The sequence below is a fragment of the Setaria viridis genome, chromosome 4 (assembly GCF_005286985.2).
Source record: "Setaria viridis chromosome 4, Setaria_viridis_v4.0, whole genome shotgun sequence".
Lineage (NCBI taxonomy): Eukaryota > Viridiplantae > Streptophyta > Magnoliopsida > Poales > Poaceae > Setaria > Setaria viridis.
In genome coordinates, this window is record NC_048266.2 from 19,460,348 (window position 1) to 19,487,784 (window position 27,437).

At 42.6% G+C, this 27,437-nt stretch overlaps 1 protein-coding gene across 2 annotated transcripts; it reads right to left on the minus strand.

Moving 5' to 3' along the window:
• Window positions 1-3,772: 3,772 nt before the first annotated feature.
• Window positions 3,773-25,674, minus strand: LOC117853048 (uncharacterized). Of its 2 annotated transcripts, XM_034735402.2 has the most exons (20): window positions 25,454-25,673; window positions 22,977-24,332; window positions 22,453-22,527; window positions 22,296-22,330; window positions 21,925-22,003; window positions 20,719-20,808; window positions 20,561-20,636; window positions 17,886-17,964; window positions 17,414-17,548; window positions 16,649-16,747; window positions 16,214-16,315; window positions 15,996-16,142; window positions 15,628-15,720; window positions 6,833-6,881; window positions 6,567-6,678; window positions 5,946-6,265; window positions 5,770-5,876; window positions 5,631-5,686; window positions 4,730-4,772; window positions 3,773-4,188 (listed from the first exon to the last, which is right to left on the minus strand). In XM_034735402.2, exons 2-20 carry the CDS (start codon window positions 24,322-24,324, stop codon window positions 4,051-4,053), a joined length of 3,183 nt encoding a protein of 1,060 aa, XP_034591293.1. In that variant the 5' UTR covers window positions 24,325-24,332; window positions 25,454-25,673; the 3' UTR covers window positions 3,773-4,050. The 2 variants fall into 2 exon arrangements, 1 of the variants encoding a protein (XP_034591293.1); XR_004640012.2 differs by lacking the exon at window positions 5,631-5,686 and having other exon boundaries at window positions 4,094-4,188; window positions 5,730-5,876; window positions 25,454-25,674.
• Between the last annotated feature and the right edge of the window lie 1,763 nt (window positions 25,675-27,437).

Sequence of the window (27,437 nt, forward strand, 5' to 3'; positions counted from 1 at the left end):
CTTCTCGCGGAGAGGAGGCAGCAAGAGAGAACCAAATACCAATTTTGCGTACCTCTCTCCCTTCCTTTTTTATGAAAATCCTTCTCCCTTCCTATTTCCACCAGTTCCAAGGTAGTACCAATATCTATCGGGAAAAAATAAAATACTAATATCAATCCAGAAAAAGGTGGCAACAGTGACCTTTTCAAAGAGGGATAGCTGCAAATGTACCACACGTTTTTTTCTTTATCAAAAAAAATACCAATTTTGCGTACCTCTCTCCCTTCCTTTTTTATGAAAATACTTTTCCTTTCCTATTTCCACCCTTCCCAAGGTAGTGCGATCGGGAAAAAAATAAAATGCTAATATCAATCCATAAAAAAGTGGCAACAGTGACCTTTTCAAAGAGGGATAGCTGAAAATGTACCACACGTTTTTTTTTCTTTATCAGAAAAATACCAATTTTGCGTACCTCTCTCCCTTCCTTTTTTATGAAAATACTTTTCCTTTCCTATTTCCACCATTCCCAATGTAGTGCCAATATCGATCGGGAAAAAATAAAATGCTAATATCAATCCAGCAACAGTGACCTTTTCAAAGAGGGATAGCTGAAAATGTACCACACGCTTTTTCTGTCAATTATCTATAAATATCGCTTGTAAATCCACTTGCCATAGACTTCGTCTTGAATTGGTACAAAAATTTTGGTGTTATATGGGAACATAACCTAGTTCCAAACAAAGTATTCTACAACAAAATCAAAGAAACAACTTTAACATTTATACAGATTAATTAGAGGTTCTCATCGATCAAAAGGAGACCCCTCGGCCACACCTTCTATCTAGTCTAGTCCTATTTATGGATTGACTAAAACAAGCTAACTAGCCAACTCAACCTGCCCCCGCCTCCTTGTACAAGTGAGGGGGTGTTTAGATATGAGATACTAAACTTTAGGAGGGTCACATCAGATGCTAATTAGGAGGACTAAACATGAGCTAATTATAAAAGTAACTGCAGAACTCCTATACTAATTCGCGAGAGGAATCTATTAAGCCTAATTAATTCATCATTAGCAAATGGTTACTGTAGCACCACATTGTCAAATCATGGACTAATTAAGCTTAATAGATTCGTCTCGCGAATTAGACTCCATCTGTGCAATTAGTTTTATAATTAAACTATATTTAATACTCCTAATTAGTATCAAACATTCGATGTGATAGGTACTTAAATACCCCCGGAGTCTAAAGAGGTTAACTGGTTCCTGGTTCAAAACCCGTGTGCTTGGAACGGGTTCTGCGTAGAGGAGGATTTCAAAGAAGAAAGCTGGGTCATGGATACTGCTCCATCCATCCCAAGAAGGCGGAAAAGAAAAAATCTACGGCTAGTTGCTTGCTCTAGGGAAAGCAAAAGCGTCACGAGATCCAACCGCAGGCAGCGCCGGGCCCGGCTGGGATCCCGCGGACGAACAGGACGCGTCCACGTGGGCCGCCAACATGACGTTTCTGCCATGTGGACCCTACCCCAAGCAGTCGCGTGGCGCGCATGGAAGCACACGTGCCGCGAAGGGGACGTGTGCGGTGGACTGCGCAGCTGCTCCTGCTCGGCACGGGCTGGAAGCCTGCAGGGAGCCGCAAACTGGCTAATGGTAACACTACACTACGAGAGAATTAAAAAAAAATCCTAAAATGATTTATTAATAGAGTATGGACCCCATAAAATCAATCTGCTTGTGTGTACAAGTACTGTGTATTTCATCATGGGTGGAGTATATAAGAAAGAAAGGAGAGCACCTGGACACACGATTGCACAAAGTCGTCCTAGCATTTCTTTTTCGCAGAAAAAGAAAAAAAAGTTTTGCCATTACAAATGGCAGCATTAACAAAGAAAAGAAAAGACACAACTCTGGCTTGATCCACTTTTCAGTGTCTGATGACGGTACCCCTGAAATCCAGCTGCATGTGCACTGCGCCGCCTATTAAGGAGTTGGCTACTAGCGATGCACTCGAATTGTTTTCTTAATAAAGAAACCACTCAACCTTTAATAAAAATCTATATATGAACGACACGGTCGATTGTCGCACGGTGGAATGAATTTGACGATCCCCAATACTCTCTCTGTCTCAAAAAAAAAACATATCATTGTACGGTTTAAAATTTGTCAAAAAAAACGAGTCGTTATGCTCAATTTGATATATGTGCATGTGTGTGGCCCTACAGCAGTCACTAGCATCAAATATGACTGATAAGGCCCTGTTTGGCACGGCTCCACTCCTAAACTCCAGCAACTCCATCAAAACATTCAGCCAAACACCCCAACTCCAAAACTCCGTGGAGTTGCCAACTCCATGGAGCTGTAGTGCAAATGGAGGTGGAGTTTTGGAGCACCTCTTTTGCTGCTGCAGAAACCTCTCTTTTGAACCTCCTCGTGGAGTTGGTGGGTAATTACCTACCAATGCCACTGGTTAAAAAAAAACATTTCATTCTATTCTCCCTTCTATTCTCCCGAGCCCCACTCGCCGCCAGAGCCCCGCCCATTGCCACCCCCGTGGCCGGCCAGCCCCGCCGCCCGTCGCTGCCCCTCGCCGCCTGTCGTCGCCCAAGCCGCCCCGCCGCCCGTCGCCGCCCCGCCGCCGCGCCCGTCGCCCCCCGCCGCCCGTCGTCGCCCCCCGTCGCCGCCCAAGGCCGCCCCCGTCGCCGCCCACCCCGCCGCCCGTCGCCGCCCACCCCGCCGCCCACCCCCGCCGCCCGTGGAGGGTCTCCCATGTGCGGCACAGTGCAGTGGAAAAAGGGGAAGAAGAAGATAGGATAGAGAGGATGACAAGTGAGGCCTTAATTGGGGGGCAACAATGGCAATCCACACTGAAATCGATCTTTTTTGAAGCTGAGAGCACCCATCTAGCCAAACACCCCATTTTTGTTCTAGAGTTTTGGAGCGGAGCTGGCTCCATGTGGAGTTCTGGAGTGGAGCAGCTCCACCCGAAGTTGGAGCCATGCCAAACAGAGCCTAAATAAGAGCAATCGAAATCATTTTACCTCCTTGTTATCTGTTCTAAAATTTCTAAAATGATGTGTTTCTTGGAACAGAGGGAGTACAAGGTAGCTCTCGCGCTTGAATCGATATCCTCCTAGTAATCGGATTCTTGTGTCAGCATTCAGCAAGTAGTGTACATTACTTTTGCAGATGCACGAACGCCGAAACTCGGCTCTAGCATTGAGCGATTGACACGGCCGGCGAAACGAGAGCAGCCGATATGTGAAACCGATCGAGGAAAGAAGATTAACACGAAGGAGCGTGCCTATCCCTTCCGTTGTATACTCCTACAAAATAAAGAAAAGCAACAACCAAGGTAAAAGCAACGCACATGTAAACCGTGCATGACACGGGCAACGTTGAACGAAAACAATCTGTAGCCACGGCAAAGATGGCTTGACGTTGTAGCTGACGACCTGACGTGGAAGTGCACAGCTAGATCAGCATCGCTCTGCAGTCTCTGCTTGGATCTTTCCGATATCGCGTTAGCTTCCTGAATCCTGAGAGCTTGACATTCCTTCGCTCCTGATCGTCCGTTTTTTTTTTTGTTTTACGTATGGACGGCTGAGTTTTTTTTCTTTCGAGAAGGAAAGGCCAAGGCTGAAAAGAAGACACGGATTACGGGACAAGACAATGCAACAGGGCTACACAGGCCGCGTGGGGCCCTTTTTCTGCACAAGACGACAGAGACAGTGATGCCAGATATCCCATACACCCCACCGCGGCCAATCATGCTGAAGCTACGTTTGCAATGCCGTAGAATGCAACCATCACCATCCTTTTGCCCCACAACCGTGACCCATGAACACAAAATCTGCGAATATCTGGATGTAAACATTCATCACATCTCTCCGGGCAATGACACAGGCTGTAAATATCTTCCACCCAATGTGTGGCCTAAGAGTGATCGTCTGAGATCTTAGAGCTATCCTCCTACGCCTGCACTGCATATGGTTGAGTATCATATATACCAGATCTACTACAGGCACAACTACCAGAATACTTGCGGGCCTTCTGCCACTATTTTCCACCATCACTTATATGAATCCAACGCCGGGGTTGCTGAGATGCCCACCACGACGCAATCCTTCAAGGCCATTGTAGAATTGCAATTCGTCGGTTAGGCTCCTGTGCACCCGTCGCCACACGCTGAGTTCCTTTCTCAATTCATCTGCCTGTTAAAAGTGACAAGCAAGCACAACAGCTGTCAGGAAACAAGGTGAAAAGTTTGTGTGGATAAAGAAATGTCTTTGCGACGTGCGAACGGTTCCTGGTGGAACATAAGGGAACTAGCAGAGAATCGTATTAGGACCATGTGCCATGCTTCATTTTCCCTTGACGGGCAACAATTATTGTGCATTTACAAGACCTGAACTGAACTAATATGTAAACTTGTGCATAAAGCTATTTTGATATGGTAGAACTAGATATAGCACGAAAAATCTATTCGTCGTCCTCCCTCTGACTACTTTTAGAGTTCTTCTTGCTTGATTATAATGGATGGTGTGGTTGTGCTTATATAGCCAGCTAGCTAACAAACCCAATCTAATCTAAATAACCTTATCTCTCTAACAACCTTATCTCTAATGACTTGCTTACAAACCAATCTTATTTCCCTCGTGGTACTGTTCACGAGCTACAGTACTCGTGGGGGCCTAGGCCTGCGGCCAGCCCACTTGCCATAACATATTTAGTGTTAGTTAATGAGAACATTACCTTAGATGTCAGAAGCTTTCCTGCTGCCTCAAGTTTAGAGCACCTTCACAAATAAGCAGTGTGGTTATTTTGGTAACATGACTAACCAAGTTTCTTTTGAGAAAGATTCTATTTTCTGAATCACAGATGCAGGGATAGTATGATACACTTATTGTTTCTTTACTAATTTTACAACAGTACAAAGAAGTGCATCTACATCCCTCCCTGTAGGATCCCAACCAAATGAACCAAACAGTAGCCCCTGATATTCTCATTTGCTATGTTGCTTGGTTTGAGTCCACTAGGGTCATCGTCAAAACAAAACAGAACAAATTACCGAGTCCTGATCCTGGCCCTGCTAGATTAAACACCGTGCAAGAAGTGAAGCTACATAGCAGAAATCATAGGCTGTAAACAAGCTTGTCAAGCATTTATGGGTATAAGCTTATAGGTGATTACGAGATGCATTATAAAACACCGTGTCTGCAGATTGAATTCAATCTGTAATTTTGTATTGTTTCCCTTAAAGATTTGTAATCTTGAATCCATTGTGCTTACTCATGTGATTCTTATTTTTTTGCTTAAGGATAATCAAAAGAAAGCTGCTAGGAGTTTATTCATTTTTGCTATAAAACTGTCTTGGTCTCGATTCGTCTCGCTCATATATATAGTCTCTTCCCTCATCCCAAGCAGCCGACTCCACCCGTACATCCTCCTGGTGGTGTTTACACAGTGATGATCAAAATGGTCAAATTAAGGCAGCCTTTTTAATACTTTGCTTAATACCCAGTGACTCCTCCGTTTGCTTAATACTTTGCCGATCCAGATTCTTAATGCAGCCATTTTACACAATTAACGTGCAGAATCAAATTAGTAATTAAAGTAGCTGTCAAGTAAAGAAAAAAAATATTATTGTACTCACTCATCCTTTAGCATGGTGTTCTGATTAAGTACAACTCTGAACCCTTCCTCTGCCTCCTAGAAGTATACGAATGATGGTTAGAAAAAGGAAATTGATTACCTTAGAAATGGCTCAATTAATTGATCAACACATTTCCAACCTCAGTGCCATTGTCGCTTCCAGGTTGATCAGAATAAACATTGGTGTTCCGCCTTTTTTGAGCTCTCCAGAAAATCTCTGAGCAAGGCTTTCTTCGTCTGCATAATTCTGCATCCAGAACATTAATCAGAAAAATATCAAGGGTACTAAAATGAGATGAAATATTAGTGAACCAACCAGTTTCAGATTGTTGAGGCGCATTGCGTGGTGTATATGATGTAGTCCCCACATTTATGCTTGCCGAAGGGCATGCATCACAGTCCATTTGATCTGGCAAGGCATCAAGATCAACATGCAAAGGATATCGCATGTTATATCCATTGGAACAAGGGTGCAATGCTACAGATGCCCTGGCTCTTGAATTGTAATCGCAAGTATTTGTGGTGGCTTGAGCTACTAAGTTATGATCATCGTGGTCGGCAGTAGTTGATATATAATGTGCTGGAGGAGGCCTTTTTGCCACCTGAGTGTAACCAACCAGATGACAATGGTAAGTCCTGCCATACATGGATGGTGCAATTTGTCAACTCCTTGTCTGTCCCTCATTAAAAGAAAGTGCATATCCAAATAGGAACATAATTATGTCTACAATAACATGATTAGATAACTTAAAAAATATAAATAGAAGATACACGGAGGGTCACTTTTTTTTTTAAAAAAAAAACGATACATCTGATTTTACTACAATTTATATGTTAACGCTCAAACAATATGTAGGGAGCATCCGCTATGCAATGCAGTAAACAGACCCAAACCAAAAGTGAACTTTTTTGTGAATAAAACTAAAAGTGAACTGACCAATACTCAGTTGCCATGTCTTTTAGTCGTGTCTCAAGTCTCTGGAAAAGTCCAGTCCTCTCAAAATCTTGCTTATCATGTGTAGGTCTTATGAAGTTTGCCTCCAAAACCCCTAGCAAATGGCAAAACTAACATAACATAAATATCTTCTCAATTTCAATAAGCATATAATCATTCTAGTCAATAATCAATACTAGATCTACCAGGAACCCAAAAACAAAAATGGAGCAAGACAACAAAGTCAAAATTATAGTGGACATTCTTACCAGCAATGCCTCTTCTCTGTCTATTAAATGAGCCTGCACGCCAGTAGGGCTGAGGAACGAAAAACAAGGAACGAGGAATGAATGAAACATGACCGCATTAAATATGAAGTATAAAGGGAAGTGGATTGAAAAGGTGGCTCGTTATGAACTAGATGGCCCTGAATCCAAGCATTATGACCATGCTTATTATCGACCACACCCACTACGGGAAACACTAAAGTTGCCGAGTGTAAATTGTTCGCCGAGTGCATTATTGCGGGCACTCAGCAAAGGCCGTGTTTGCCGAGTGTATCCGTGAAAACACTCGGCAAACATATTACACTCGGCGAAAATACTATTTGCCGAGTGCCAAAACAAAAACACTCGGCAAACTCACGGGGGACACTCAGCAAATAAAAGACACTCGGCAACTCTTAAGTACGTGACCAGCACGCGCGGCGTCCGTTAGGGGGTGTGCCGGACGTTAGTTGTTTGCCGAGTGTCCCCCGTCGACACTCGGCAAAGATCAAGGTTTGCTGAGTGTTAAGTGCGACACTCGGCAAAGATCAATGTTTGCCGAGTGTTTTGATGGGACACTCGGCAAAGATCAAGGTTTGCCGAGTGTTTTTTTACACATTCGGCAAAACTAAAATATTTTTTCCCTCCTCCACCCTCCAAACTTTTTATACTCCCCACATATGACATTTGGCACCGCATGTTAGAAGGTGGACTATTTATTGACCTGTTTGCTATATTTAATGAATTAATTTCATTTAGAGTAATTTGTTGATTTAAGTCAAATTTGAACTGCAGGTGATTGGAATAATGGAATAATATGAGTGGAAAAATCATATTCATATTAGTGAGTCCAAATTGAGGTCTCATCCGGGAAATGAAAAGAAATTTCAAACATTTTGTTAAGGAAACACGATTACGAACGTGTGGCCGAATGATTTTTTAATTCTCAAAAATACAAACGAAGTTTGAAAATCATGAGATTTTCCAAGATGCTATGATTTCATATGCGGAGGCTGTGGTAAAAAATTGAGAAGGTTTCGCACAAATTTTGATATATGATGCTTAGAATTCGAAGCATCTTCGGAGAGGATTCGTAGAAGTTGGAAGGATCCGGTAAGATTTTGAGTCGAATCGATACTTGAATTTGTCATTGAGTTCAAATTTATTTTTATAGGCCATACACAACATAGATTGGTTCATGTCAAATTTTGGGAACTTTTCGGATCTGTTTGATAATTTTTATTTATTAATTGCAAGTATATGAATTTAATAGATATAAATTCAATATGAGCTATAAATCCATGAAATAATGGAATAATATTAGTTAAAAAATGAAATACGCAACGTTTAGTGAATTTGACTAGGTTTTTGCAAAGTTTACATATTTTTAATTACTAAAACAGTAGTTTGCACATGGAATATAACTACTGATTTGCCGAGCGTCGCAATGAGGCACTCGGCAAAGCGTCGCAATGAGGCACTCGGCAAAGCATTGGTTTGCCGAGTGTCATCCCTAGGACACTCGGCAAACCTCTCCACGGGTCCACTTCTCAGCGACGGTCCCGTTCCAGAATCCGGGAAAAAAAAAGCCTTTGCCGAGTGCCCCTGATCTAGCACTCGGCAAAGCCTGGAAACTCCGAAAAGAATTAAAAAAGGCCTTTGCCGAGTGCTAGATCAGGGGCACTCGCACACCCACACGCGCCGCCCGCTGGATCCCCGCCGGCCCCCGCGCCGGCCCCCCGCCGCCCCCCGCGCCGCCCCCAGCCGCCCCGCGCCGGCCCACGGCCGCCCCCAGCCGGCCCCGACCCCCGACCGGCTCCCGACGCGTCGCCCCTGGTCCCGGCACTAAGGTGAGTTGATTAAACTGAATATTATCTGCAATACCTGAATATTTTAAATATTATCATGCTTGAAATATTATCATGCTTAAACTGCATTGTCTAAAGGAGTTATTCTAATACACCATCTTTGTGTGGCATACATGAAAATGAAATCCTAGGGTAGCTTATAAAGGACTTGTCACTTGGAGGTTTGCATTATGTATCAGTGATTGTTGTGGAGTCGGCCATCGTGCCGTTGTGTTGTTGTAGATGTGATTGTCGGCCATTGAACCGTTTTATTTGATGCAGGTGTAGGAAACCTACCCGTGCAGGGGAGGTGCTGTCGAAATTTTAACTTGACAGTAGTATGTTCTTTTTTTCAGGAGAGGCTACGTTACCGTCCTCGAGTCGTCACTTTGCAGGATAGCAAGGTGAGGCATCCTACACCTCTCTTTCCGTATGATGTTCGTATATCACGTAACCTAGTTAGGCGTCTCCTGTTCGAAAGAGATACGGTTGGAAATATGCAGATCTTTGCATATCCATAACCGTATCCGTTTCGAATTGTCCACGTTTTTTGGACAGCCCAAGGATGTGTAGGTGGGTTTAGTATCCATGGTCTATTCCGGTCCGAGATAGAGTTTCGGCAGCACCTCCCTGTTGTTCTCCAGATACACAATCTCCCATCAAGGACGTGTATTTGGAGAACAGCGGGGAGGTGCAGCCGAAATTCTATCTCGGGTCGGAGTAGACCATGGATACTAAACCCACCTACACATCCTCGGGTAGGATTAGGACCTATCTCTACCTAATAGACAATATAGGAACGTGTATATGCAATGTGAATTTTGTATTACTCGCTTATATGCTAGAGGATGGAGGATCGTCAGTGGATGTACACGGGTCGCACTAGTCAGAATACGTTGACCAATGAATGGATTGACAAGACGAATGCTTTCTTGGAACGGGCGTTTGCAAGTGTCAAAGGAGCTAGATCGACTTGGTGTCCGTGTAGCAAATGTGGAAACATGCGTCGGCAAACCAAGCTAGACATGGGCAAACATCTTGTGAAGAATGGATTTACGTCAGACTACACCAGGTGGATCTACCATGGTGAATCTGATCGTGAGAGAGAGGAGGTCTTGAGACAACGCATCGAGGAATATGATGATGATGCCGGGGTGGGAGACATGTTAAATGACTATCATGAAGCCCACTTCGATGAAGCACGTAGGGAGGAGGAGCCAGAGGCTACCGCAAAGGCTTATTACGAAGTGTTGTCTGTGGTACAACAACCCTTTCACGGCTATACCAAGGTTTCTCAACTAGATGCCATTGCACGCCTAATGGCTGTAAAGTCTCAGTTTAGTTTGAGTCGAGACGCGTTTGATATTATGTTGACAGTTTTTGGAAGCCTGCTCCCGATTGGTCACATCCTGCCAAAGAGCATGTACGAGGCAAAAAACTCCTTCGTGCACTTAAGATGCCATACGAGCATATACATGCTTGCCCGAAGGGATGCATCTTATTTAGGAAAGAGTATGCGGAAGCAAAGTACTATGTGAAGTGCGAATCGTCTAGGTTTCTGGAGGTAGACTCTGGTGATGGTCAGAAAAAGTTGCTCGCAATTCCCGTGAAGGTTCTACGGTATCTTCCTTTCATACCGAGGATCCAACGGTTTTTCATGACTGAAGAATCCGCGAAATAATATGGCACAAAAAAGGACGTCGATATAATCCTGAGAAGCTGGTACACCCATCCGATGCTGAAGCCTGAAAAAGCTTTGATGCGATTTATCCTGCAAAAGCTTTAGAGGCCCGTAACGTACGCGTTGCGTTGACAATAGATGGGTTCAATCCTTATGGAATGGCGGCCGCCCCGTACACCTGTTGGCCCATTTTTGTTATCCCCCTGAATCTCCCCCCTAGCGTCGTTGATAATTTCAGAGCACCCGGGGAATAATGAGTGTGTACATGGAGCCTCTGATTGATGATTTGCTCCATGCTTGGGAGGAAGGGGTACGGACATATGACCGAGCTACAAAGACAAACCTCAAGATGCATGTTTGGTACCAGTACTCTCTGCATGACTTGTCGGCATATGGGATTTTCTGCGGATGGTGTGTTCACGGGAAGTTCCCATGCCTAGTATGTAAAGCATATTTGAAGTTCATTTGGTTGTCGAAAGGTGGCAAATATTCTTCGTTCGACAAACATCGACAATTTCTCCCTCCTGACCATCCATTCAGACGAGACATCAAGAACTTTACGAAAGATGTCGTAGTTACAGACCCCGCACCGCCGATGATGACAGGGGCCGCAGTTCGTGCTCAGTTAGACGCTCTCGAGGTCAATGATGAAGAAGGTGGTTTTTTAGGATATGGCGAGCAACATGCTTGGATGCAGAAGTCGAAAGGATGCTTAGAACATGCCGCAGCAACATGCTCTGATGGGGTTGAGTACTATGGAAGAATTGAAGAAATATACGAACTAACTTTTCATGGGTGCAAACCTCTTAATCCAATTTTATTCAAATACCATTGGTTTGATCCATCTGTCGTGAGACGGGCCCCTAATCTTGGGCAAGTCGAAATTCGACAGTCATCCATGTTACCAGGAGACGATGTCTATATTGTGGCTCAACAGGCCACGCAAGTTTATTATTTGTCATACCCGTGCCAAACCGACAGCCGTCTTAAGGGTTGGGATGTTGTGTACAAGGTATCGCCACACGGTAAACTACCTGTACCAAACAATGAAGATTACAATATAGACCCCAACACGTACGAAGAAGAGTTATTCCAAGAAGATGAGCTCGAAGGGAGTTTTGTGATAGATTTAACCGAAGCGATCGGAATGGAAGTAGACAACGAAAGGGTTGCTGAAGAGGACGGTGGAGACGAGGTTCAGAATGTGAAGGACTTATAATTACTTCAACGATTACAATTAGATAATGACAGCGATGACGACATTTCTCCTTTGGAGCACGGGCTTGACTATATCGACACGCGTGATAGTGATGATGAGACTTATGATCCAGCTAATCTCGATCATGATGATTATTTCTAATACATGTATGAGTCGTACTAATTTATTTATAATTTGCATATCTTTCTAATTATATTTTGTTTATTTTTGCTGACTGGTTTACTCTTTTTAATTGCAGGTCATTGAGCAATGGTGGACGGTATGAGGAAGCTCACGTCGATTTGCGAGAGACTGGCCGCTACAGGGACTAGTTCAGGGTCAGGGTCACGTTCAGGGAGCGGTCGAGGGAGGCGTCGAGGCAGGCCTCGACGTAGGGTTGAGGAGGAGGAGGAGGAGGAGGTGGTCTAGAGGCCTCGAGGTAAGGGTAAAACGGCGAGGCCCCCGTTGCTTGAACCTGAGGTGGAGGAGGAGGAGGAGGAGCTACCTTCCGCACACGCCTCTGGGGACGACGAGCAGAAGGAGGCGGAGGAGGAGGAGCAACAGGAGGGGGACGGGGAGGCAGGGGATGCCCAGTCCAAGATATGGTTGCGAGGTCCCTCATCCCTCCCGAAGCGTCCGATACTTGAGCATTTACGCCCGCTGATTAAACCGGTTGGGATCAAGTAAGTAACTTTAAATATTCTCAATAATGTTCTTATGTTGAAAGTTACAAAAACTAATAATTTATATTAATCACTTTTGCAGGAGTTGGATTAAGCTCAGTGAGCGTGACCACAACCGTAAGGCCAACGGGATCCTTGGCCTTTTGTGCAGGGTTCACTTTCCTAGCTTGGTGGTGTGCGCCGGACAGCAGCAGCCGACCTACACGTGGGACCACTACGTCGCCGCCCCCGACGTCCCTGATCGTCAACAGAGGAGATTCCCCAACATAGCGGAGCGGGTGAAGGCCGAGTTGTGGGTAAGTACTCCTCGCACTAAATTGCTCAATACATCACCTACGTTCGACATTCTTGAAATAATAACTGTATACATCGCGTCTATATGCAGGATTTCTATAGATGCCAGGAGGGATTCGAGGCCAAGGCGAAGGCCGTCTCTGATGTAGCCGCCAAGAAGCTCGTGAAGGACATGCATTACGAGGCGCGCATCCAGGCCATCATCGAATTCCACGCTCAATACAGACGGATGAAGGTTAGAAAAGAGGAGGCAAGGACAATGAACCTGACCAAGGACCAATTCATGAGGGTAAGTAAAGAACGTTGATACTTACTATTTAAGATTAATTAGGCTCAATTTCTTTTTTCATATGTCACACGCTTGATGATGTAGGTGCCTCCATGGTGGTGTCGTGCGCATATCCAGTGCTGGGAGAAGATGGTCGACGTGTGGTTGGAGCTCGGGTGGTTGGAGAACCACCTTGCTTGCCGGCAGCGGCGTTTGCAGATGCCGACTGCACCACACCATCAAGGCAGCCTAAGCCTTGATGAATATAGAGAAAAATGGGTACGCAACTTCATTTCTTTATTTTAACATTCAATTCTACATAATTCCTAATCATTTTGTATTTTTTGCCGCAGTCGTCATCACATGATGGCCGACCTTGTTCCCAGCTCAAGGCATGGATCCTCTCCAAAAAGGGCAAGGCGACGGCCAATATCGATTTCAACCCAGACGACCCGTCCGAGGCGTACATCCATCCTAGCATACACAGTCGCGTCACCGTGTATACAGCGATGGCTAGGGAGGTTCACGGGCCAGACTTCGATCCGAGCTTCGAGGACATTGATGGAGAAATCGTGATGAGGGTGGGAGGAGGCAAGAAGCATGGCCGATATTGGATTGGCGACGGCGTAATCGACACGGCCTCTACTCCCACTCTCTCCCAGATCCGAGCTAGGAGCACGAACTCGAGCCCGGCGATACGGCCACGACCTACCACTGCACAGTTCAAGATGGAGGCTCTACAGGTTCTTTCTCTTCCATTCATCGTTCCTTTGTTGTTATACTTTAGCTTTGCATTATAACATTGCAATGAAATATTATAGGCCCAGGTGAAAGCAGCAAGGAAGAAACAAGAGGAGATGGCAGCGCAGATGGAGGACATGCGGCGGAGGATGGAGGAAGAAAATCGGATGAGGATGGACCAGATGTTCCAGCACATGCAAAATTTTGCTTCGAGCATGGGTCAATCTTTGCCTCCGCCACCGTCGATGCTGTTCTCTCCGCCTCAGCCACTACAACTACTCCTGTGAGTCACTTGACACATTGTGCTTAAGATTGAATACTTTAATTTTGACAACTTTAGATGTTAGCTCAGAATGTCCTATCCTATGTGCAGAATCAATCGGCGGCTTCGAATAATGAATATCAAGATTTGTCGCAGTGGTCTCCTTGGCCTCCACGGAACTATACTTGGTTGTGAACTTGGTTGAAACTAAATTGTGACTTGAACTTGGATTTATGGATTGTTTCGTGCTTATGTTGGATTATGCCTGTGATGTTTATGAATAATGCTTCTAATGGTGGTTGTAAATTATGCATGTGATTGTTTATTACAAATGCCTGTGATGATGTGTATTGTGAATTGAGAGGGGTCCGTTATACGTGACAAAACGGGAAAAAAAGAGGGTACTGACCACTTTGCCTAGTGTAACAGCCTTTGCCGAGTGTTTTGGCTTTAACACTCGGCAAAGTGGTCTGTTCCACCACCAGGTGCCACCTGTTTGTCGAGTGTTTTTTCCTTAACACTCGGCAAAGGGCACTTCTTTGCCGAGTGTCAGGACGACGACACTCGGCAAACAGGCCGTATTTGCCGTGTGCTGGCACTCGGCAAACACGCTGTTTTTGCTGTGTGCTGGCCGTCGGCAAAGTTGTCGAGTTTGCCGAGTGCCTGCCGTCTGGCACTCGGCAAAGTTGCCGTTAGCCTCGACGCCGTCAAAGCTAATTTCGCCGAGTGTTTTTTGGCCGTCGGCAAAATGTTTGCCGAGTGCACGAGTTTTGACACTCGGCAAAGTGGTGTTTGCCGACACAATATTTGCCGTGTGCTATATGCCGAGTGTAACACTCGGCGAAGCCTTTGCCGAGTGTTTTTGGGCCTTCGCCGAGTGCCTGTGGCACTCGGCAAATTAAGTGTTTCCCGTAGTGACCGCATGGGTGGGGCTGAGAGATAGGCTGAGGAACTTCTACTTGATTGTTTTATTCATATTTATAAGAATCCTGTCCTTACATAGTAACTGGAAAAAAATACAAACTATATGAAATGAAACCCAGAAGACTATAGAACTCAAAGTAACTAGGAGAGCTAATCACTCTAATTCCTAGTTTTTATGGATACTTGTCAATGTCATGATGTAGTGCCATACTGGCATGAACCTACCCAATGTTGCGCACGATGTGACTAAGAATAAGGTGAACTGTGGCATCAAAATATATAAAATTGAATGCAGAAAAGAGAAAAAAAAACCTAAACCATAGACATGTTTTACCAAATATACAATCCCCCTTGGAAGGATTAGTTTGCCGCAGTGAGCCTTAGTTTTATCCTGATTGTAATCTGGCATTCCAACAGTTGTCTATAAATTAATAAGGGGAAAATTTATACAATGCCACTACAAAGAATTAGACTATTGGAACACTACTCCAAAGAATATGTCGCTCCAATATGCATGGAGCCAGACCTGATCCAATATGTAATCTGACATGAGGGGTCATTTCCCCAGGAAAGAGTAATCTGACTTCCATTCAAACATGATTAAACCGTCAAAATGACATTTCAGAACTAAAAGACACCTTTGAAATGGCTTACTCTGATGAACCATTTGTAATCGAGTTTTGTTTCCAGTCTGGATTCCTGTCTTATATGAAATTTTTCTAAATTGCAATCGATTATAAAAATAAATACACTCATATAAACTTTATAGATTGGCTAAATCTCTGATACTTGTGAAACCTTGGTTCATAAATTAACTAATAAAAGTGCATGGAAAAATTTCAGCAGAGCAACATGACAAATTTAAAAGCAGTAATCCATGTAGTAAAATAAAAAATGTACCAGTATCAAACGGTTCTTATGGTAGACACTAAATCCATAGATATCAAGTCGTGGAGCACCACTTAAGTAGCCAATTGTAGTAATGACATCAACCTGACAAAGAATAAGCAAACATGTAGCTGTTAGTGCACTTGCATGCTTTCCAGTAATCTAAACGATTTTCATAGTTAGACAGGTGAAAACATGGTTCCAGCGCAATTTCAACACTAAAAGATATAGCATGAAGCCAAAAAAACAGAATGTTCTCTGCCAAAAAGGGACACTGCTGCAAAGTAGTATGAGTCTTCCAATGTATAGTCATTTCAGGTTGGAAAATTGTGTATAGATCCACATGGCAGTAGCACTAAATTAAGTCAGTTAGAACAAACCTCCCCGGTTACTTCAACTTGTGGTCGATATTTGATACACTCGCGGTATATGAGATCATTGACAGCATAATGGGGTTCAACAGCTCGTCCACACAGGATGATTTGAAAGTTTTCAGGTACATGTAGGTATAGTATAGATGCATAAACCTGCCAATGCAATATCTTATAAGACATTCAACATAAAAGTTGAAAAAACATATTTAGTACATGAAACTTACCCGAAGTGAATATCGAAAACGATTTGCTACATGCATCTGTGTCAACCTTTCTACTGTATTGCGCCCTGCTCGTATCTCAGGTGCTCCTGAGATCATAATATCCTACAACAACCACATGACAGTTTTCCTTTAGCAAAATCTATGCACAACTTCTTATAACATGAGAAAGGTAAACTGAGCAACAAAAATGCATTAGAACTATGGCCCATCCTCATCATGTATGAGAATATGATATAGGACCCCGTAGTGCAATTTGTAGAAACCTTAAACATGCATAGCACTGTAACATGAAGTAATTAACTTCAGAAACCTTGACAACTACCTGAGTAAGAAAAATAAAGAATAAACAAAACATAGTTTATACTGAATTTACGGAGTACATGCTAAACATAAGCATAAAACTGCAACCTATTAAAAAGAGAATCAAATCTTGACCTGTTTATCAGTGTCAAAGTCAAGCTCCATTTCCAATGCATCGTTGAACCACAAGTTGAATACAATGATTTTTGTGCCATGGCACTCCATATCGCTGAACTGTTAGGATATGCATTGGAGTAAGTAGTAAGCTAAGTTAAACAACAGAGAAACCTTTAGTGGTAGCTAAGCAGCATCAATTTTTTAAGGATATTCCTCAAGCGGCTAAGAATTTAACAAAAACTTTAAGCTATGCAAAACAACGTTGGGTATTGAAAGCATCAATTTTTACCTTAAGTTTAATAATATCTGAATCCTTTCATTTAATACAGCTGCTTAGGAAATTACCATGTGCGCAAAAATCAGGAATATATCTAATTATCTTTTCTGACATTTGTTTGATAAAGATAGCAATACAGTTTGTAAACCACATACCTATACAAGAAGTCAAGAACTACACTTTACTTTACATGCTGCAATTGTGCAACACCTGGGTCCTGGAACTACTTCTACCAACAGTTAACATTTGATATTCTAGGAAACCAGGACCAGTTATTCTCTGTAAATGCTAATATGGTAATACCTCCTTGGCAACAACAATATATCAGGTGAGAAAAGGATAACAATGCGTTTGAGAATGAGAAGCAACTACTAAGCATAATTGGTTTTAAATATGCTACTTATCAACTGACTCATTTTAAACTTTCAACAGATATCTAGAATTGCAACTCATAGAAGAGACAGGGTAAAATGGTTATGCTGATAAATAGAGGACAGGCAACTTACTTGATCCAATAATTCACCTTCTGTAGAAAATGGGGACCACCTCAAAAGAGTAGATAGATTAGATGAAATATGTTTTTCACCACAGTTCATTATCCTCTTGAAAGTTGAAGATGAGGCATCAAATTCGTAGTCAACCTATGAAGGGGAAAAACAATAAATGACACTTATTGAGATAGAAAAGGAGTGAGGTACCATGGGGTTGGCACAGTTAAAGATTAAAACATTAATCGCATTTCTAAAAACTGAAGACTATTCCTAATGGAAAAGTTATTACGTTGGAATGAATGAAGCAAAACTAGTTAGCGGCCACCGATCAAGCTTGCATGTGGAGAAATTAGAATTACATAATAGTAATCATTACCAATTGTGTACATAGACAAGTTTTAGTGATAGCTAAAAATAACAATAATAATATATGCCATCCCTAAACAGTAATGGTATAACATACAAGTCAAAAGTTTAGTGAACTAACCGCTGGTACAAATATATCATTGCACTTAGTTCTCGTTAGGAATGTGTAAGACAGCAATCCAACACTTCGTGTCATTCTCCTATCAAGTAAAATCATTACAAATGGTTGCATCACTGAATAAAAAATAACTGCAAAATATAATGAAGATAGGTTGGAGTAGAAGCTGGCAGCAGAAAAGGAGTTCGTCAGAAGAGGAAAGGTTATGCCATCTGTTCGAACATGAATGCTTTATATAAAAACGTTTCTATTAGCCAGCTTTTTTCTATTGAGGTATCTTTTGGTAATATGTATTAATTTGGTAATTTTGAGCACATTAATCAAGAACCTCAATTGTAGATGTAAACCTGAAAAATTGCTGCAGACTATAGTTGGTAGAAATTCCCTAACTAGATCCTATACTACAGGCTAGAAATGTCAGCCTAGACCCTAATCACACAAGTAACCAGTTGGGGTATTTTCTTGGAGGATCTATAGCAGACTAGAACCAGAAGGGTGGAGGCCTATAAACAAGAAGAAATTAATTAGTGGAGACAATTTTGATATACTCTGATTGCTTTGGGTGTTCTCTATTAAAAAAAAAAACTCGACTCGTCCCACTGAGTTTATCTTAAAGAAGCTGGTACCAAGATTCAAACCCGGGCTGGCAACAGGGTTTTCATTGATCCCCGGAGTTCAATGTTCTAACCGTTACGCTACAAGAATCTTTGGTGGGTGTTCTCTATAATCAGCCTTTGGTGGGTGTTCTGAAGAAAATATAGCCCTGGTCGAAATCCTGGAGTTCCCGTGCAAGTATCTTGGACTGCCTCTTTCACCAAGGAAGCTAACCAGGGAACAATACCAGCCCATTATAGATAGAATTGCGGATCAGCTACCTGGTTGGAAGGCTGACCTGATGACTCGGGCAGGAAGAGTTGTGCAGGTTCAACATGTTCTCACCGCAATGCTGGTTTATTTGGCCATGGCAATTGACCTGCCCCCATGGGCAATCAAAGCAATTGATAAGATTAGAAGAGCCTTTGTGTAGCGCGGTCGCAAAGAAGCAAATGGAGGGCACTGTCTTATTGCTTGGCCTAAGGTGTGTCGCTCGCGAGAGCTTGGGGGGCTGGGAATCTCTGACCTGAAAACACTAGGGTTCGCTCTGAGAACAAGATGACCATGGCTTAAGAAATCCGAGCCTCACAGACCTTGAGCTAACTTGCCGCTCCAGGTTAGCAAGGAGGTTAAATGCCTCCTCTCGATGGCCGTGACCACTGAAATTGGGGATGGATCCAATACGTTATTCTGGAAAGATAAGGCTGGTTGGTAAGAGTATCCAGGGCCTTGCACCTCGATTGAATGCCTTGGTGCCAAGGAGAAGAGCAAACAAACGTACTGTTAAGGAGGCCCTTGACAATGATTATTGTTTGGAGGACATTCAGGGTGAAATATCCATTGAAGCATTGTGGGAATATCTTGAGCTGTGGGATACTCTTACTGCAGTGGACCTTCAGCAGGGAATCCCAGATAAATAAGCATATCTGGAGATTATCTCCATCCGGACAGTACATAGCTAAATATGCCTATGATGCTCAATTTCAGGGCGCCACCCTATTTGAGCCATATGCACGCATTTGGAAATCATGGGCCCCTCCCAAATGTTGCTTTTTCATGCGGCTAGTGGCCCACAATCGCTGCTGGCTCGGCGTGGACTCCCACATCCTGCTCGATGCCCGCTTTGTGACCAAGAAGATGAGAATATCCAACATCTCCTCATTGGGTGTGTTTTCGCTAGACAGTTCTAGTTCTCCATCCTGCAATATGCAGGTCTCTCGGCCCTTGCTCCGCAGCCATCTGATACATCTCTGAATGACTGGTGGGCGAGAATGGAGAGTGATGTGGATAGTCATGTGCGCAAAGGCTTGAACTCTATTATCATCCTTGGAGCCTGGACCATCTGGAGACATCGCAATGACTGTGTGTTTAATGGGGCTTCCCCTAGGGTTGCTACAGCTCTGATTCTAGCCAAAGAAGATGCCTAGTTGTGGAGCTTGGCAGGAGCCAAGGGCCTCCCTCTGCCTGCTATCAGAGGGGTTGATTAGGCTTCGGTTCTTGCCTCCTCTAGTGGTCATCTTTATTCTTGTAAAAGGTGATTAGGATCTACAAGTTCTAGTGTGTGTGGGTGTGTGTTTAGGTCTATGTATGACTCTTTCTTCTCCTATTAATACAATGATACGCAACTCTCCTGCGTGTTCGAGAAAAAAAAAGTGTGTTTTATGAAATTTTCTTTTGAGAAAATATCAAAACACATTTCGTTGTGGTAAACTATCCAAATTTTTTTTTTGGGGGGGTGGTGGTAAAGTATCGCAAAGCTACACTTGTTGGTTTCCATTTTATGAAAATCTCTGGAAAAAAAATCACAGAACCACACTTCCGTTGGGTCTAGCAGCCTAGGCTCACACACAGCATGCTCATGGAGAGTTTTAGTATCCCACATGTACGCAAAGGCTGTTTTAAAATATGGTTTTGCAAAAAGTGGTTGCATAGAAAATTTAGTTTGTGAAGCGTGCATGACAATGAAGTATAGTTCTTCTTTGGGTAATTTAAAGGTGAGCTATTGTGGAGTATCCTAGTCCTAATTCCATCAAGTCAAATGTGTTTGCTGATGCCACAAAGTGAATATACAAATGAAGAAATACCTATTATCTTTAGTACATGTGAACACAATAGCATCTGCCCCAAGCCTCATTGTGCTAGTTTTGAAGCCGTTTCCATCTGTGCATGTGATTATGCAACTTAGCAAATGCAATATATAGCAATGGAACAAACAGCAAAAAGCATTTTAAAGAATCATTACATCGCCCAATGGATGCAGTTGTGCATTTCTGAGAGAATCCGAAGCTCATACAATGTCGAAGAGATTCTGGACTCATGCCGCCTCCATTGTCTTGAATAGAGAACAATAAAAGTAAACAGTAAAAAAAGGGAAAAGTCCAATTTTCACCCTCCAACTATAGTAGAAGTCTGATTTTCAACCCACAACTACAAAACCGGGTAGGGAGAGCCATTCAACTGCCAAAACTGGGCAAATTTGGCCCTTTGGGTGGTTTCGATGGTGGTTTTGCATTTTCTAGAAATTTAAAAGTTTAGGTTTAATTAAATATTCATAACTAATTCATTTCAAATCAGTAAAATATCAAATTGGTGCCAATTTTTTTTTGAAAATGTAACCTATCTGTTGGTGTTCTATTTGGCATTATTTGAAACTTAGTTGTATTAGATGTATATGTACTGTTGGTATTTTACCTTTTGTATTAGGGGTTTTTTTGTATATTTCCCCCTCCCTGTACTTGTATATATATGGGCCTAGTGCCCCTATTATGAATAGAAGTGCTATTCCTAACAAGTCGTTCATGTTCCTTGTGTTTTATTAAAAATAATAAAACACTAGGAATGGTAAAAATTATGATGTAAACAACTCCAAGTTGAGTACCAAAAAAATAGCCTACATTTCTAGAAACCTTTTGGTACCAACTTCATATTTTTTGGATTTGAAATGAATTATTTATGAATATTTTTGTTAAACAAAAACTTTTTAAATTTCTAGAAAATGTAAAACCACCCTCGAAACCACCCAAAGGGCCAAATTTGCCCAGTTTTGACAGTTGGATGGTCCTGCCTATCCGGTTTTATACTTGTGGGTTGAAAATTAGACTTCTGCTATAGTTGGAGGGTGAAAATCGGACTTTTCCCAAAAAAATATGAGCAGGGTAGATGGTACATAATTGCCACAGGCCAACGCATAATTAACTAGTTTCTGGGAAAAAAATGCTCAAGTAACTAGGCAAATCCTTTTTAAGTAGAAGTTCCCAGATCATCCTCCAATAATATAGCATGCGAATGCATGCAAAATGAGGTGACAAAGCAGGAGAAATGGACAAGTTTCATAGTATAAGTTGAAAAACACATATTAGGATTGTGAAAGTGTCAAGTATTTAGAAACAAAAATATTTGGTTAAAAGTGCCAAGTACATGGGAAACAAATAGACTAAGGGAGTATCACCTTCTATCACCAATGCATAATCCCCATCAGGAGAATGCTTCATCTTATCTATTTTCACAAAGGTTGCACCATTGTTCACCTAGTCCCATATAAAATAGAAGAATAATATACACAGGAAGGAAAAATAAGAATGAAATTAGTTAAAATTGTACTCTGATACTCCCTCCGTTAGAAATTACAAGCCACATTTCATTTCATTATGACTCCATTAATATGCATTTATGTGATGCAAAATCATAATCATAAGTACTTCATAATACGATAGTAATGGACTAATTGTCAGTCAAAATCTTGTCCTAACGAGATGAAATACTCCTTGTAATTTCAAATGGAAGGAGTACAATATTAAGGCTGATAATTTGGATCAATACCTCATCAATAGCATTGTCGAGCAGCTCTGCAATAGCTGTATAACAGAAGTTAATCAATACCATCACTAGCTTGTGTAGATTTTCACAATTAAGAGCACAGACGTGCTCATGCGAAAGCAGAAGAGGGTAATCTTTCAATGTTGTCAGTATGACTCACCACCAAATGCCCACTTATGCGAAGTAGCATTAGAATGAAGAAACTTGGGATGAATCCGTAAGCAGTTTTGGCCAGCTACAAAATGTGAAACTCATGTATCAGAAATGAAGGTGAAAGAAATAAGAGAGGGTGCAAATTGTAACAGGGTTGTCAAAACCACGCCCAGCTGCTGGGAAAACTATCATCTGACATAACCAGAGGGGGTTTTCCTCCCTTTATATTTGCACTGCAGGATGGCTGCAGCTCTGTCATTTACATATAACTCGCAATGTATATTTTCCTTATAAATAATTCAGGTTTTCCTTTTACGAAATTCATGTAGGTTGAACACTATGGAACAGTGGGCTTCGTAAGGAGGTTTTCGCACAAGTGGTGCGAGTCAGCAATGGATGGAAGGGTAAATCCACCTTAAACTGGATCCTGGCACAATGTGGACTCTAAATAGGACAGATATTTTTGCTTGATTTCCATTGGTTCTATGATAAATAGTCTGATGGGCATGATAAGGAAGGTTAAGAACATACTGTTGATCGCAGCTTCAGTAGCTACTCCATACTCTCCAGCTTTCCAGAATTGCCGGGAAAATGGTTCTACAGTCGGCGCATAAGACGTATTCAGAAATCCAGTTACCCTGTGACTCCCTTCTTGTGTCCTTGATAAGGATGTGGTAGCTTCAGCTGAATTTCTAAAATGCACATCCTCTTGCATGCTATCATCTGCTGCTAGGAACTCCTGCCTATGTGATGTTGTGCACTGAGCTGCATTGCCTTTTCCATGAGCTGCATCAGATTCCTGCCTCTGTAGTGCTGTTGTGATGCGAGGGACATCACCTTGTGCACCATCTGAAATAGATTTCTGCCTTGGTAATGTTGTTGTACACAGGGCAACAGCATCTTGTCCATCATCTGGATTAAGTTGTTGTCTTTTGAGTGCTGTCGTGCACGGCACATCACCACCTTGTTCATCATCTTGAGTAAGTTCTAATGTTGGTGTGAATTGAGCAGCAGTATCTTGTCCATCATCTGCAGTAAGTTCTTCCGTCTGTAAAGTGGTTGTGCGCTGGGCAGCATCACCTTGTCCGTAATCTGCTCCAAGTTCTTGCATCAGTAATGTTGCTGCGCACTGAGAAGCATCACCTTGTACATCATCTGCTATGAGTTCTTGCATTTGTAATGTTGCTATGCACTGGCCAGCATCACCTTGTCCAACTTCTGCACTAAGTTCTTTCCTCTGCAATGTTGTTATACACTGGACAGCATTGCCTTGTCCATGATCTGCTCTAAGTTCTTGCATCTGTAATGTGACTGTGCTCTGGGCAGCATCACCTTGCCCAACATCTTCTTTATGTTCTTGCATCTGTAATGTTGCTATGCACTGGGCAGCATCACCTTGTCCAAATTTTGCACTAAGTTCTTGCCTCTGCAACGTTGTTATACACTGGACAGCATCGCATTGTGCATGATCTGCTCTCAGTTCTTGCATCTGTAATGTGGTTGTGCTCTGGGCAGCATCACCTTGCCCATCATCTTCTTTATGTTCTTGCATCTGTAACGTTGCTGTGCACAGGGCACCATCAGCTTGTCCATCATCTGCTCTAAGTTCTTGCATCTGTAATTTTACTGTGCACTGGGCAGCTTCTGCTTGTCCATCATCTCTGAAGAACTCCTGTTTAAGAAGTGCTGTGCCTTGAGCAGCATTGCATTGTCCATGAGCAAGGTGCTCTCCTTCAAAAATGTCCTCATCACTAGTCAAGTCAACAATTTCTGCCTTCAAATGAACTGAATGACCTTTTCCGTGAACACTGTGTTCTTCTCTGGCAAGCATCTCCTCATCATCATCATCACTGGACAGGTCGACGAAGTCCAGTATCATCGCTTAACCTGAAACGAAAAGAATGAGTGACCAATAGAGCATGATAAAGGGGAAATGCAGAGTGATCAGAAGCACAACCCATTACAAAGTTGTCAAAAGAAATGGTGTTAGGGAGAACAAATACAAACAATATCTCAATTGCAACGCTACACTATTAAAAAGAGGAGATTACATTTTTATAACTAAGCTATCTATCAATATCATCCCTCTCCATCCCTCAAAACTTGTGATATGCATGTGGCCCTTCAGGCATGCACATTATCATTTCTCTCCCTCTCACCCCTTTTCCACATTATTTGTCGCCAGATGCACTAGAGTACTAGACAACCCATACATCTCTCCCTCAACCATCATGTTTGGATTCCAGTTTGGAAAACATTCAAAATCTTCATCTATGAGACTGATCAGCACATTGTTGGGCTAGCAGATGATTTTTGTTGCACAGCTTCATTTTTTTCAGCATCTGATACGAATAATGCTATGAGCCCTTCAGCCTAACAGCAAAAATACTGACAAACTAGAAAGTAGAAACCAGAAATGGAAGTTCAAAGATGCATGAAAGTGCCTGTGTGGGCCTAGCTGCACTGCAATTATTACCAAGAAATTGGTCTATCAAGAAATCCACATGACAGGCCCCCATATTACTTCTTTCTTTTTGGGGTTGAGAGTGAAAAAGGAAAAGGGCTCCTCGCTCGAACCGCAGCTACAAGGCCACAACACAATCGTAGAAGGAACTTTACGAATACTTTGCAAGGGGAGAAAGGAAGCATTTCTCTTCTCCCAGTGCGACTCCATCCTCCCACGCGGCAAACTCCCATCTCGCCCACTGGACCAAGCAAAAAAGCCCTCGAACAACAAATTTCTCACATCGGTTGGGTACCGTACGAGCAGGCAACGGGGAGCCGGGAGCACAAGGAACCCGTGACTGCCTGCGTGAGACGATCACACCCAAAAGATAGTAGAGAAGTAGAGATGATCGGGGCGAGGAATCAAGGGTGCGGCGGTGCGCGCGAACGCCACATTAGCGCAACATAGGGGGGAAATCCGCGACCTAAACCCCAACAATCGGAGCACCAAACCCATAACCAAACAACGGAATCGAAATTCGCTACCAGCAAGGAGGAGGTACCTAGAGGAAGGATCGCGATTCGCTCCGGGGAGAATGGGAGATTGATGACGGCGAGGACGAAAATGGGGGTTTTGTTTGGCCTGGGGTTTTTTGTTGCAGCTGCAGGACAAGCAGGAGGGAGGAGGCGGTGGGAGGGGCCTGCGGAGGTGCTTGGGTTTCCGATGCTTTCTAATGTGTTTGTGGTTGGAGGGACAGCATAGTTATTACTGATTCACTGTGGAGTGTGGACTGTGGTGCGCGGTGGATAGTCCGTGAAAAACAGGGCGCCGGGTTTACAAGGCGGTCTGCGGTACAGCTGGTTTCAACTTTCAACTGCCTTGTACGTAACTTTTACTTGCGCTGCAGGAGACAGTAGTTTTCCTTTCCAGTTGATAATCTTTATTCTTTACTGCTGCTACAGTAGAATGGGCGAGCGGCGTGAGCCGTGAACGATTATAGCGTGAAAACGAAGCTACCCTATTCATGAATGATGGAGCCAAAAAACAATTTTTTTTGGCAATGTTTTGCATGCTAATGAAAAGATAGGACCTAGGTCTGTTAATACTTCTCGCATGTTTATTTTCTGTCATCTTGTTAAGGAATGTGGTTTTATGGATTTGTGGTACAATGATCCTACTTACACTTGGTCCAATAAACAATTTTATGCTAATCCTACTTTTGAGCGTTTGGATAGATGTTTAGAAAATGCAGAATGGTGTGCAGCGTTTCCCTCCATAGCAGTTTTCCACTTACCAATGATGAAAAGTGATCATTCTTCAATTTTAGCAATCTTGGAAACTTCCCAAACAAGAAAGAAACCTTTTAGATTTGAGAACTGGTGGCTTATGGAGGGACTTTTAGTGGCTTATGGAGGGACTTTCAGAATGCAGCTAAAGTGGTTTCAAAAAAAAAAAGAGAGAATGCAGCTAAAAATAGTTGGGATTGATCCTCTTCTCGCCCTTTTCACCTTAAAGCCAAGTTCCTGGCAACAGGTTTGCAAAAATGGAGGAAAAAGAAACCAAACCTGAATTCTCAGTTACAAGCAGTTGAAGACAGCATTCTCCAAATACAGAGTTTACCTCCTCACCTTCATAATCATTCTTTAGAACAAGATCTAATCCAACAACATCAAATGATCCTAGACAAGCAGGCAGAATTTCATAAACAGAGATACAAAAAATTGTGGGTATCTAAGGAGACAGAAATACTCAGTTCTTTCAACAAGCTATCTTAAAAAGGTCCAGGAGGAATAGGATAGTCTTCTTAACTGATGAGTTTGGGAACCCTCTCACAACACATGATCAGATAGCAGCCTGTTTCAATAATTATTTCAAAAACCTTTTCTCAAGTCAACTTGATCAGCATCAGCCTTATTATTCTTTGAATCATATTAGACAAGATGATGATACAAACAGCCAGTTCACAGGTTCTATTCCAGATAAGGCAGAATTATGGGAAATTTTAAAAAATATGAAAAAGGATGCAGCACCTGGCCATGATGGTTTCAATGTAGCATTTTTACAGAGCTTCTTGGCATTGGCTTGGTGATGATGTGGCCAACCTCATCCAAAACTTCTATCGCACAGGTTCCACCTGATCTCAACAAAACTTTCATAGTGCTTATTCCAAAGAAAAATGATCCTGTCAGCCCTCAGGATTTTAGACCTATTAGTCTTTGCAATTTCATTTATAAGATGATTGCTAAAAGCTTAGCTGATAGAATTAAGCCTTACCTTCCAAATAAAGTGCATTTGTCTCAATCTGCTTTTATTCCTGGCAGACATATTACTTCCAGTATCATTGTTGCTCAGGAAATTACTGACTCCTTTGGTCTCACTACTTGGAAACACAAGGGCTTCCTTCTTAAAATTGATTTAGCTAAAGCTTTTGATAGAATAGAGTGGGATTTTATTACTAATGCCATGCTCAGGGTTGGTTTACCTAATCATGTTGTTAATCTGGTCAAGGCTTGCATCTCCACTCCTAATTTTTCGGTGCTTGTAAA